The following is a 14,374-nucleotide window of genomic DNA, read 5'->3' as shown; positions in this document are numbered from 1 at the left end:
TTGATCATTATAATATCTAGAAGGAGCTCTGAAAATGACATAATATTGCATTAATTTGATGAAATAGAAATTGATTATGCAATATTAGATATATGTGAATAATTTGCCAAGGTAAAATTAACATAAAGCCTATGAATTGGATGACAGTAATATGCATTTTAGAAAACATTTAAAATATTTTAAATAGCTATTTGAATTAAATATATTCTTTCAAAGAATAATAGTTAAAAGTGTAGTGTCCAACTTCCACTAGAATGACAGTCAGAAATGTGAGGAAAAGACTTGGAAATTACCTCCTAGCCTAAAGAAAGGTGTTTTAATACAGCATTTGAACTTATAATCCCCAGCAGGGCATCTATTTACCGTAATAACCCTAGTATCACTTACTCAATGCTCATTCTTGAAATCAGGTCAAAAGTTGTAAATCCTGCTGCCATGAAGTTATTCTTGTATTGCCCCATCTTTATAGAATCTAGCCAGTCACCAACCGTGACAAACAAAGGATATTCGGTAACTTCACCAGGGGACTCTGGCATTCTGTAAGAAATCAAAACAAAAAACAAAACAGAACAAAACATGGAGAGCATTTAAAGGCCAAATAAAACAGGAATCATGGAATTTTCCTTTTCCTTTTACATATTCTTACATTTTTTTTTTTTTTTTTTTTTTTTTTTTGAGAGGGAGTTTCGCTCTTGTTACCCAGGCTGGAGTGCAATGGCGCGATCTCGGCTCACGGCAACCTCTGCCTCCTGGGTTCAGGCAATTCTCCTGCCTCAGCCTCCTGAGTAGCTGGGATTACAGGCACGCGCCACCACGCCCAGCTAGTTTTTCGTATTTTTAGTAGAGACGGGGTTTCACCATGTTGACCAGGATGGTCTCGATCTCTCGACCTCGTGATCCACCCGCCTCGGCCTCCCGAAGTGCTGGGATGACAGGCTTGAGCCACGGCGCCCGGCCATATTCTTACATCTAATGTTTTTATTCTCCATTTAAAAGTCTCTGATTTTCTATCTTATTCAAATGAGTCACTTTAAAAAATTATTTATCAAATCAGGCACTTACGTGATGGAACACTTTTGTCTTTTTGTGCTTTTTGCTAGTACTGGGCCTTATACTGATCTTTTTTTTTTTCTTTTTAATTTGTATTTGATGGATCTTGAGAGAACTCAACATCTTGCCAGCTCCCTTCTTATTATTAACATTTTTTCTCTTGTATTAAATTGTGTTTTGAAACTTAAGGATTAGCTGATTCCCTATCCCCACAAGGAGGGTAACTAGCCACAGGATGTTCACTCTTCCCCTTTCTGACCTACCCCTGAATCCATGTCCTTTTCTACATTTGCTGTGATTATTATTCTCCTTCTGGTGAATTCATTGATCAAACTTCCATTTATTTGTTCTCAAACATTCAATAATAATTTAGCTTTTGTTAAAATGTAATTTTTGCTGTCATAGAGTTCATTGCACGAATAAGATTTACACACATACAAACAGAGGGTAATGTCCCCAAAACACAGATACTAATAAGGCACAAAACAACGCAAAATCAAAGTTAGGTTGGATTAGCAAAAAATGGATCTTAAAGGCATAGTAGAGCAATTTTTATTTTTGTCTCTCAAATCTTATGCAAAGGGCAGTATAAAGGTATTACTTTGGAAAAGCTAGGGTATACATGTGCTTATATATACATACATACATGCATTTATATGCAATATGTATGAAATAGTTATATATAGTAGCTTAAGTTAGAGAGAATAAAAACAGAATAAATCTTAGAAATTATGGTAGAAGTAACTCAGAATTGTGTATGTAAGCCATTCTGACAATATATTATATTTGTTTCTTTACATAATTACATAAAAATACACATTAATTTTGCCTGTTTAAAAAAACTTGGCAGTAAAAGTGCTTTTATAGTAATGAATGTGTTACTAAACTCTAGGGAAATAAACACATCATTTAAAGAATTCTTAGATCTGTAATTTATATTAACCAGTAAAGCAGTAACAACCTTTAAGAAAAGTTTAGTGTTTGAGTTAATTCAATATATTCTAAGTAATGAAAAACTTTCTTATTAGAAGTGAATCATTTAGTTATTTTTATTAGGCTATTGAAGTTAGTCCAACTTTCATTTACTTTGTTTTTTAAAGTTGTATAAAGTTAAAGAATGACGGAGGCAATTAGAACCATAGATTTGAATGTTCATATTTGGACTGTTTTATCAAAATGTTTTTACCATTCACATTTGAATTACTTAAGCTTTAACTAGCAATTGATAAGCGTTGGGCACAGATGATTAAGCCATGTGAAAGTAACGATTTCCCCACTGTGAAGCAGAAAGGCGTATACATGCTATATAACCCTGGTATGGTTCTACTAATAACATGGGAATTGGGTCCTAAGGTTAATACTGAAGGTAAAAACTGAAATTTCTTAACCATTAAAATTACCCTTAAAAATCCTTTAAATCACCCCAAAGTCACCAGCACCCTAGTGTTTTAGGAGCACAAGTTGTACATGGTATAACTCCCGAAGATTCTGAAGGGTGCCCCTTGGAATTCAGCACAAAGTCCCTAAGTAAAGGCCTAGAATTCATTTATTTGGTTTTCCTTTTATTACCACATTGATCACCTTTTTCTAAACTGAGGTCTAGCTGAAGGTGGTGATGCGATGAACAGAGATGACAGGGTGGGGTTGTACTCTTTACATACGATTGCAATGAACATAAATGCATATACCTTGTGATTGATTACACAATACTCCATATTGGGTCTAGTTATCCTTAACAAGTGACTTCTCTCCTTTTAAACACTACTCAATTCGATTACATTTCCTATTTGGAGGCTGTTAAGCCGCATTCTTTTCTCCTGTACTACAGATTCCAATGCTATTTGATTGTGGGCTGTTTCATTCTAATTAACATCAAAATGATTCATGAGTTTACCTAAAACAAAGATCGGTCATGTTCAAAGATTGAGCATTTATCATAGCATCTGCCAACAACTACTTGAATTGTTGCTGTATTTATTCAGTTTCCTAGAGGTGTTTATGTTAATGAATATTGTCAAATAAAAATTCACATGTAATATACAAAATAATAAAGGACTCCATGGCAGACTGAAGCAAATCTTTAAGTTTTAGCGTTTTTCAGAGTCTTCACTGCTCTAATGTGCACTGTAAATATCTAAGAGAATTCCGAATAGTTTCTACATTATTTTTCTAAATTATTTGACCAGTTTCATGGAATATACCATACTTCACTGACCAAGGATAAATATAAAAATGACCAGAATATCCTTGTTGCTTATTAACATAAATAAACCTGCACATGTTAGAAAACTGAATGTCCTATTTCAAAACAACACGACTCTCATACCTTTTAAATGCTTGTCAAAGTAGTTTGTTGAAACTGAACAAAATTAAAAGAATGTATTAAAGTGACTTTTCCTTCATACTCCTATGCCATTCTTGATGTACTGACAGAGTCAGATGGCTTCTACTTTTCTCTCCTGAGATGACACTGGAATAACTCTTGAAATTTCACAATTTCATATAATTGGTGAGTAGAAATGTAACTTGCTAATTTTATGTCCTTAGTACAGAAAAGTCATGAAAGGACACTTTGTATATTAAATGACTTAAATGGCCTAGCTCCCTTGTTGAAAAGCATCTACTATTTGCTTCCAGAATGTTTCAATACCATAATTCCCTTTCTCTCCACAGATCTTCAGTGACCTAGTTACTCTTTGGCCTTTATACGACTGCCTTGGCAGTTGATTTAGTAAGGTCAAGGTTTCCTCATTGTTCACGGCCACTGTGCAATAACTTTTCTTTCATCTTATCTTCTAAGGAAGTTGAAAGATGTTGCTATTTTCTGGCTTCGAAGGCTTCTGGTACCATTATCCTTACACGAATTCTCTGGAATATTGCTTAATAAACAATAAATGCCCTTTCTTATCAAACATGTACAGTGATAAATTTAGTTTGCTATGTGCTGAGCATGTAGAAATTTGTGCTATTTGGTGATTAGTGAATACTGCCCACCTGAGAAATATTACAGCAAGACCTGCAGCTCACATTTTAAATGCATCTTATATAATAAAAGGTCAAGGATCAACTTTTTCTCAGAGAAATGAGAATGGGCTAGAATTGGAAAATTTCATGTATAATTACGGTCAATTTAGATTATAGAAAGGGCAGGAGTTTAGGTATTATAAGTAATGTTACAGTTTAAGGTGTAATAAATATACAATTCCAATACAATAAAATATGTTAAAAATGAATAGCTCTGATAGGAGTCCAGAAGTTTTTATTCTAATGAGCCCTTTGAGTTCACAATCATACTAACCTTTTAATTTAGAAGTTTCTTAGCTAAGTCATCAATATACTATCAATACTATCATTAAAAAGTGAGAAGTGTTTTATTCTCAAAAGTTTTCCATGTTTTCATCATGTAAATATAAAATAGTAATAGACATACTAAAATGATTCAAGAAAAGTTCTATTTTGAGAAATACTATTGCAATCTAAGATTCTGTTTTAAAATGACATTCTCATATGCTTAAAAGCTTTTCTTCTCTTACTGCTTTAATACAACTTCTTCTTTCCTAGGTCATTCATGTATATATGATTAGCAGAAATGTACAGATAGGGTCCATTTTATTTTATATTGCCTTTGTTTCACATATTCATGAATGTATGCCTTGTTTCAACAGTCTTCATACTCAAATGGGTGTATAATATTCTATATGTGGATGCCTAATAACTTGCCAATTCTCTAAAGTTAAACTCTTAGATTGCTAACAACATGCTTTTAGTAGACATGAGTATGTAGTCTTAGAGCATGTTTCTTTTTGTGTCAGTTGAATAACTTCTTTGGGAAAAATTCGTAAGACAGAAGAATGTTTTTTAAAGAATAAGTGAAAACTCCCTGATGGCAGGAACACATCTTTCTTTATGTAGGCACTCACATAACAGGAATTCATTAAACACAGAAATTCATTAAACACGTGATGACTCAGACTTGAATATTAAATTCTCTACAGAAAAGTTTGGTCCATAAGATGATGGCTGATTCATGATGAATAATTTCATTTAATTCCAATAAATAAAAAACCTAGAAGAGGAGTAAGTACCTGTTGATATAGTGGTCAACTTATTAAATAATATGCTGTTTATTTAAATTCTTCCTTGTATTGTGAAAATGTTTGTTTATTCTGTCTTTATAGGTTTCAGATTGTAGAAAGAGGCAGTGTTAGGTGGAGTTGGGTAGCCTGGGGTTAAGGTTTCACCTGCAATTATAACCAGACTTAGAGCCACAACAGCACACTGACTTCGTTCAGGATGGCTGCTTTTACATGGGTTCCTCATTGCGTGACTCAGGGACTACACTTCATACTACTTACCTAATCCAAGAAATAATTTTGTAATGCATACACTATCTACATACCCTTTGAAGAAAGAGTTTACTTAATCATATATATTTTTAAAAGTCCTCTCAACAATTAAGCGTAACATTCAATTTGAAAACATTAAAGTAATGAAATAATTTTGGTATTTAAAACATTTTTAAAGTATAATTTTACTCAAAGGGCTATAACATCTCAAACGCATAGAAATATACTATATATATGGATATTTTGTGCTTGTGGGCAATATAGATTTGTTTCGAACAGTCTAACTCCCCACAGTATTAAGGACATTAATTATTTTTTGTCAGTCTTTTATTCTCAGGAAGTCTTCAGTTGTTTTTTTATTGATATGATTATTTAAATGTAATCAGGCTGATAATTAGTGGAAAATACGAAGGAATGAAAATTAAAATTTCAAAGTAAAATTTTAAAGTTGTAGATAAGTTTCAAATGTTTGAACATTAAGAGAAACAGATGCAGAGCAGAGATAATACTTATTAAAAATTTCCCATAATTCCCAGTAGAGTACCCAGCACGTGCTTCCTACGGCCACAGTAACAGACCCCTGGACTTCAAGAAAAGCCTGCTTTTGTGAGGAAATAATCCAGGGTCAGAACATAGGTTCCATGTTACAGGCCAACTGCAATTCATTGGCAGTGGTTGTCAAAATGTGATAATGAGAAGGATACTAAGGCAGCATCTGGGCTTAGCAGGAGAGTGTTGTGATGATTAGCAGTGTCTGCTATAGTGAGAAAAAGTAACAAAATGTATTTGCCAGCACCAGAAAAATTCAATCTACAGAAACGCCTAAGGACATAATGCCGAACTATGTGATGTTCCTGCCATATTTTCCTCATTTCTCTTTATTGTTGCCATTACTACTTTTCTTTTTCAAGTAATGTTCTTCAAGTGGCTGGTCATTTTAGGAGAGTATTTAGGGCATATATGGACTACGTATTTTCTATTTATTCTCATGACTGAGGTCATATTCTTTACATTCTAGTATTTGCCTACTGGGACATAACATAACAGGCTGCTATCCACTAAAAATGGTTTTTGGGATTTTAGTAGACTTCATCTATGAAGTTTGACTAGCCCAGATACAATCTATCTGGAAATGTGAAGATGTACCCTGTTTTCTTATAATCAGATTTTGAAGCAGTGGTGAACTACCTAACATCTTGCCCTTCTGTGTGATTCTGTGTTTATACTAGAAAGAACAAGGATTTTGGAGTCAGTGGCCTTCAAATTCCTGGTCTATCCATTATTGCTGTTGGGAAAGTTAGCCTCTCTAAGTCTCTGTTTCCATGTCTGAGGGATGGGAATAATAACGGGGAGGATTAAGAGATGTAACCAATAAAAACGCCTAGTTCCACAACTGGCACATAGTAGGCTCTCAACAAATGGCAGTCATAGTTATTGCTGATCATATATATTAAGAGTTTGTATCAGTATTAATATGGGTATTGACATTATATTATGACGATTTTGTGCCAGCAGTTTATGTGAATTTTCTATTTTTTTTTTTAAGAGATTTGGTCTTACTCCATTGCCCAGGCTGGAGTGCAGTGGCATGATTACAGTGCCACTACACTATCAAGTCCTGAGCTCAATGATTCTCCCACCTCAGCCTCTCAAGTAGCTGGGAACACAGGCATATGCCACCATGCCTGGCTAATTTTAGTTTTTAATTTTTTGTAGAGATGGGGGTCTTACTTTGTTGCTCAGGTTGGTGAACTTCTGGCTTCAAGTGATCCTGCCACATTGGCCTCTCAAAGTGCCGGGATTACAGGTGTGAGCCACTGAGCCTGGCTGAATTTAGATTTTTCTAATGGGCAAGTAGAAGTTTCACATCTCCTTATTCATCTTTCATGTTCTACCTTCCTTCCACAAAACTTTGCTTATTAGTCAACTGCAACATTGGTTTTGGCCAGCCAGTGATTTCTCTGTTATGAAAAGCATCATTAAAAGTGCTAGTAACAACAATCAAAACGAGTTGTCTATGGCTTGCTGTATAGATAAACAATTTAGCAGGGGCTGATTATGCATTGCCTAGCTGGCATGGAACATTATCTTCTCAAAATGAGTAGAAAATTTTCCATCAAAATGTTAGAAGCTATTGTACTCATAAGATAGCATTATTGGTGCATAATTCACTAAATAGAAAGCGGTAGTACTATTCAGTCTTACAGCATTATTCACAGTTTTTTACAGAAGAGGGTTCTAAATAATGGTATTGGTATGGGCTTTTCCCTACCTTTATGATTCACATATCACTGGAAGCCACATGCTTTAAAGTTACAAGATAGACTAATATGTACTACAGAAGCTGGCAGTTGCAGGTGCTAACAGCTAAGGTTTTATAAGATCCCTAATTATGGCCCAGTGGGTAGTAAGAATGCAGAGTACATAAGGTGTCTTGACCTGGGCAAAACATTATTTGTGAGGTCGCTGACTGTCATAGACTGGCGCTGTCCATCTGGACAACTGCTGCCCATCCCTGGATACATTTAAGTTCACAGTCAAGAAGCCCCTACCGTGTGAAATTCTTTGTTGGTGACACACTGGGGACCTGGAACAGGGATTAAAAGAAAGCATGATTTTTCCCATTACATTGAAACTCTGTCCTGAGGGACAATGACCAGCTGACTACAGCCTGGTGCACTCAGTACCCTTCAGCGTGTGCAGTAATCAGGAGTGAAGGCTGAAGACGATGGAGAACGAATGTGTAGGACAATGTGGGTGAGGGTGGGGGAGGTGGGGCTCAGTGAAGGGCCACCATGTAGTCATCAAGCCACCTTATGGTATTAAACTATAGGACCCCAGAGCGAATCCTGGACTCTCTGGGAATACACTTGGGGTTGGGAGCAAGGTTGGCCCCAAGGGTTAAGGGTTAGTGGAGAGGGAGAAAAAGTTGTTTTAAAGTACACGGCCAGGCACCGCTCTAGAAGCTGTTCTACACACAACCTTGGCCTCAAGCTGGCTCCTTTCTCCCAAGGGCTGTGCATGATATGACAGCTACAGATAATTATCTGAAAGGCAGTTATAAGGTGTTACTGTAAAGTGAATGAATGTCGGGGTAGTTTGAAATTCACGTTTTGAAAGGATCACTGCCTATATTAATACGGTGGTTCTGCAAATGAACTTTCTACTGTTAGTCAGATTTAACGTTATAATACTGCCACATTCACTTATATGGTATATCCATAGACTTTCTTGAGTGAGTAGGAGAGAAAGCAAGCATGTTGAGGACTGCACAGAGGTTTAAATATTCCCATGGGAGCGTGTCAGGCACAAGAATATCAGCAGAAAGGAGAAGGTAAGTGCTGTACCACATAATGAAAGCCTTCTCTGACTAACATTTTTTCAATTTAGGTACTCTGACTTTTGAGAGGAAAGACTGCAGATACACGTTTATGAAATTCCCAATATGTTAGTATAACAATATTAAATTTCCACTATGTTAGTATAAAATTATTAAACTGTGGGTTTCATGGCTTTCCTCATCCCCTTATTCACTTTAATTTCTTCCCCTCTTACTACTCTGTCAAGAGAAAGGATATCCGCTTCTCAGGTAAGTCTTGAGAAAAAAAGCAATTAGAATGGAATAAAAACCATGGGGACCTAGCGGATGAGAGAGTAATATCAACATATAAGTGTGAGAGCAGTCTAGGGGCCTGGGGATGCTGCAGAAAAGGAGAGAGCAGGAGAATTTAATAAGAGTTGCTGTGGATTATACACCTGGACTCCTTTTCAGGTTTGAGGGATATATAGGAGAGAAGATGAACATTCTACATGTGTCATGTATCCTTCATCCAGCGTCACTCGGGGGCAGACAAGGGGCTCTGCGATTTGGGAGACAGAGGAGCAGTGTCACAGTTGAAACAAACCAGGGGTTCTTTAGCTAATATTGCTGTCCTTTAATCTACCATGTCTTTGGCCCTAAACAGTCTCCGTTCTCTGGAATCAGGAACAGGTGGGTGCGTGGGATTGGAGGTAAGAGGGTGGAGCAGGGGAACCTATCCAGGTCGCTGTGAAAATGAGAATGCTCGTAAAGGTTCAGTTGTGTGAACCTCAGAACACTGATTCTTTCTGTTTCGCAAACAAAAGTATATAATATTAATGGCAAAAGCAGTAGCACATACGTCTTTGTCACAAACCAGGATAGCAAATCAGTCACAAAAACTTGCATTTGGTTTCCCAGAGATCAGACTTTAGAACTGAATCAAGCTGTCGAGTTTCCATAAAGCACCCAGCTTTTGGCCTGCGTGTGGCCATGCCGTCACGGAGCTTGCCACTCATGGGCCTGTTCCGCTGGACTGCAGCCCAGCCCACTACATCTCAGACCTCTGGCCCTCAGATACACCCTCTCATCCTGACTTGACCTCCGGATCCTTTTTATGTTGTGACATTTTCTCATCTTACATTCTTCATCAATATTTTCCAAATAGGATGATCATTCGTAATCTTGAAAAAGCAGAGAAGACATTGTTTTATCTGCTTTTCCTCAGAAAGAAGTTTCTTACTGCCTGCTTCTATACCTACAGCACAGTCAGACAGCTTTGTCGATGGGCACTGGTTGTGGAGGGGCCCAGATTAAAGGATTTCAGTTTATGGATGCCCGTATCCTCCTCCATTAATGCACACTCACTACCAGCTCTTTCTCCTCAATATTGTAGCATGACCAAGTACCCTCAATAACACATTTAAGAACAAAAACCAAGACACATCTCCTCTAACTACTTTTCTTTCTCATCAGAGACAGGTTTCTTGAAAAAAAATTGGTACTACGTACCGCCCGTCTCTGACCTCAAATTCACTCTTCCTCTATGGTAATCCGTCTTACACAACCTTACTGAAAATGCTGTACCAAAGGTTGTGCGTGAACACCGGAACGTCTCATTGCTGAATCCAATGGAGACATTTCATGTTTTACTTTACTGCAATTTTGTGAAGCCTTGGACATTACACTCCTTGAAACTCTCTCTTCTTTTGCCTTCTACAATACTGCTCTTTTCTGTTTTCCTGATTACCTGTCTGGCTTCTCTTTTTCAGCTTCCTTTGGGTCATTTTTGTTTGCTTCATGTCTTAAATTAGAGGGTTGTGTTCTTTGCCACTATTTATTTGCATTCTTTATCTTCTCTGTGGGCTACGTTAACTACATTTAAAGCTTCGGCTCCGATCTATATGCTGATGATCTTCAAACCCACATCTCTAGCACAGATCTTTTTACCTGAGTTTCAACCTATAAATAAAACCGTCTAGATGTTCCACAGCACCTTCAACTCAGCTCAAAATGGTCTCATTTCTATTCCGACGACTTGTCCCTCTCCCTCTGTTTCTGCGGAAATACCATCAGCCACCTTGTGTAAGGCAGAAACTTGACAAACATCTTTGCTTTTTTTTCTCCTCCTTCCTCCATATTCAATCAGTGACTAAAATATGTTGGCTTTCCTAATAATAAATGTTACTATTATCACTTATTATTAGGAAATACTAATAATAAAATTCTCTTATCTCCAGTCCCCCAAGCTTATTCCCATGTCGGAAGTCGAGCCCTGATCTTTTCTAGATTTAGTTGCTGAAAATGTAAAACCGACTCTGTTTCCAGTCTTGTTCCTTGTTTTGCACACACAGCGTAAATCATCCCTAGAGCGATCTTCCAGAAATGCAAATGTAATCATGCTAGTCCCTCACTTGAAATCCTTCCTTGGCTGTCCATTGCTTTCATGACAAAATCCGAAGTGCCTTTCCCTCCTTTACTGCTTCCTGTGTTGGACTTCTTTATGGAAGATGGGCCAGAGTAATAGTTTAATCTCTAGCTATTTCATGCTTGGCTTCGCTTTACTGAGGCTGCCAATTAGTGATTTAGAGGTGAACTCTTAAGTGCTCTGCTGTGAACTGAGATCTGTTTGAAATAGTCCTTGAAGAGCCTCGGCCTTATTGTCACGAAAAACCTGTACTGGCTTGAACCTGTGATCTGAAGTTGAATGTCTGAATAGCCCCCAGCCATCCCCTGAGGGAAGAAAGTGAGCTTTGGATATGCTTTGGTTATTTCTAAGTCCAATTTATTCTAAATAATGATGTTTTTTTAACTTAATGCTAATTAAATGTGATATTTTCTGACATAGATGATAGTCCTTTTCCCCCTACTCTTCCTTTTATAATTGCTCTTCACTGGGAGGTGAGTAGATCTTCTGAAGTCTACTGACTTTTACAAAATGGTGTATGAGTGCTTCCATTCTTGTCTTGCTATCTGTTCTTTTCTGGTTTTAGGAATGGAGAATAACAACAACTAGCTGTGATCATATCAGTAGGAAATATCCTTCCTCTGGGCTGATTCACAGATTGCCCCTGTCTGCCTTGCCATTTCAAACTGAGGAACAGAACACAGAGCCGGCAAGAAAATTAAAGGGGCTGCACGTGCACGCGCGCATGCGCGCGTGCACACACACACACACACACACACACACACACACACACACACTACTTCTAAAAGTAAGGAAGGATCAATCAATTTTAAAAGGCTGTATCAAAGACCCAAACAGGAAAAGATATAAACAAAGTAATTCAGAAAGATTAGAGAGAGAGAAAAGAGAAGGGGAATCTGTTATCTTGTTTAAAAAGAGCCCATTTTTACTTTAATGTTAATAATTCTCTTCTTCAGCTGTATATGAAATACGGTTTCTACAAAGTCAACAACCAGACAGTTATCAAGGCCATTTTTTTTCCTTCGTACCTGTTATTCTTATCTACAGCCTGAAAGAAATCATAATTGTCAAGAGAAAAAAACTAAGTATTATGCCTCTTACACAAGGATGTCCTCCACCAGGGTGTGAAGGGCACTGGGATTTCGGATCAGTTTGTCAAGGAAGCTGACAATGTCAGTAAATTTTGGTCTGTGATTTCTCTCCTTCTGCCAGCAATGGAGCATCAGTTGGTGTAGAGATGCTGGACAGCCCATGGGAGCTGGAAGTCTGTACCCTTCTTCAATGGACAGAATGACCTAAATGCAAACATATACAGATTACTCTCTTATTTTTAGGCAATAATACATATGCTATGTCATAATTTCTTTTTATACAAGCAGTAGAAACCAAAATAATGGTAAGAATGAGAACTATGTGTGAGTACAAGGACCTAAAGAAGACTAAATACAAAAGCTGTGAACAAAAATTTCAAGCAGTTCTGAAGCATCTGCTCACTCCTATTCAAGGAAAATATGTTTTAAGCATGTGCTACCAGTATACCGGAGGTTAAGTTCATTACAACCTTAAGAAACAATTTTTTGTGTGTGTGACTTAGCTGGAACATCTCAAAATCCAATTAGAACATCAGAAAGTCAGCATTGTGATTGATGCATTTAGTGCAAATCACATACAACAAATGTCTTAAGTAAAAATTTTAAGAAAAATTCTGTTGAAGCACCGATTTCCTGAGCCACTTTTTATCCTTTTATAATAATGCCATTGTGTATTCTGTTTCTAAGCATCATCCCTTCTTTTGTCATCCTTGATTTAATTCCTACTCTCTGACATTTAGCTTTCCTTTAGTCTGACACTGACCTGATTATGAAGTCACCCTCCTATAACTCCTAAGATCATTTAATCCTTAAAATGCTATCACTGGCTAGCTTAAGGCTACAGGGAAATGGGAGCATTAGCTTGAGTATCCTCTGAGGCAGTGTGCTCAGGCAGAACTTCCGTGGTGGCAGAAATGTTCTCTCTACAACATGGTGGCACCCAGTCACATGTGGTTAGTGAGCACTTGAAATCCAGCTACTAGAATGAAGAAACTGAATTTTCAACTTCAGTTACTTTTAATTAATTTAAATGTATATAGCCACATGTGGCTAATGACTATGGAACAGTACAGCTCTTGGGAAGGGAATCTGCATAAGAGACCAAAGTTAAGACTAACAAGATAAAAATAACGATCTTTCTTGGTACTTAGGAAATCACAAAATAAGGCAGGCAATTCATCTGTTTAGTTATGTTTAGTTAGTGAAATTCCTAGCAATATGATAATACCGACCCTGAATTTATGTAGCCTAGGTTTTTATAAAATGTTCAAATGTACTCAGGTGATTATTTATTCTTATCTCTGGGAAAAAGACAAAAGAGAATGTTTATTGTCCCATTGTTGAGTTTGGGAAACTGAGGAACAGACTAATATTTAAAGACAGGCAAAATTTAACTTCCCTCTGCCCTGTCTCTCTAAAAAAAACCCCAGAAATATAAAAATGCAGGTTAAGAGATCGAGACCATCCTGGTCAACATGGTGAAACCCCGTCTCTACTAAAAATATAAAATTAGCTGGGCATGGTGGCACATGCCTGTAGTCCCAGCTACTCTGGAGGCTGAGGCAGGAGAATTGCTTGAACCCAGGACGCGAGGTTGCAGTGAGCCGAGATGGCGCCATTGCACTCCAGCCTGGGTAACAAGAGCGAAACTCCAACTCAAAAAAAAAAAAATGCAATTTGATTTCTTTTTAAATTCACACTATTGACCATGACTCTAACGTATTCTTAATTTATGTTAGAGGCTGTTTGTAAAAAAGGAACAACAATATGTCTTCAGGAACCTCTTAACTGCTAAGTTTTAGCATTTTTAGCAATAGGGAATTTTTCATAATCTCATCATTGTCTTTTTGATCAGACCGCTTTAGCCTGTCAGGATGCTAGAATTTTTCTGTTCATTTTACGTTTTGTTATTGAACAGGATTTTTCTCATCTGTTTTCTACTTTTACTACCAACTACGCGTGGATTTTAAGACATTTTGTTACACGTTCTATTAAAGGAGGATGTGTGTAAGATACTTGCAATGTGTCAAAACTGTCATGGATAGCTTAGAGAAATAACTGAGAAAAACAGGACAGAATTCCATTATAAAATAATGTTGAAATCCCACTCTAGGAGTGCTTGATAGTCAATTTCCAGTTATCTAATTATAAATGCATAGAT

At 37.0% G+C, this 14,374-nt stretch overlaps 1 protein-coding gene across 5 annotated transcripts in view; it reads right to left on the bottom strand.

The window, feature by feature from the left end:
* Nucleotides 1–14,374, bottom strand: part of EPHA6 (EPH receptor A6) — a 986,592-nt gene that overhangs the window by 12,734 nt on the left and 959,484 nt on the right. For all 5 annotated transcript variants that reach the window (XM_074389177.1, XM_039480541.2, XM_074389178.1 and 2 more), the window contains 2 exons: nucleotides 12,224–12,417; nucleotides 388–537 (listed from right to left, as the gene is read on the bottom strand). In XM_074389177.1, coding sequence (XP_074245278.1) covers nucleotides 388–537; nucleotides 12,224–12,417 — 344 coding nt within the window. The remainder of the gene's footprint in view (nucleotides 1–387; nucleotides 538–12,223; nucleotides 12,418–14,374) is intronic.

This window comes from Saimiri boliviensis, chromosome 18, assembly GCF_048565385.1.
Source record: "Saimiri boliviensis isolate mSaiBol1 chromosome 18, mSaiBol1.pri, whole genome shotgun sequence".
Lineage (NCBI taxonomy): Eukaryota > Metazoa > Chordata > Mammalia > Primates > Cebidae > Saimiri > Saimiri boliviensis.
Note: the sequence above shows the minus strand (reverse complement) of the source record. Positions and strands in the feature narration are given on the sequence as shown.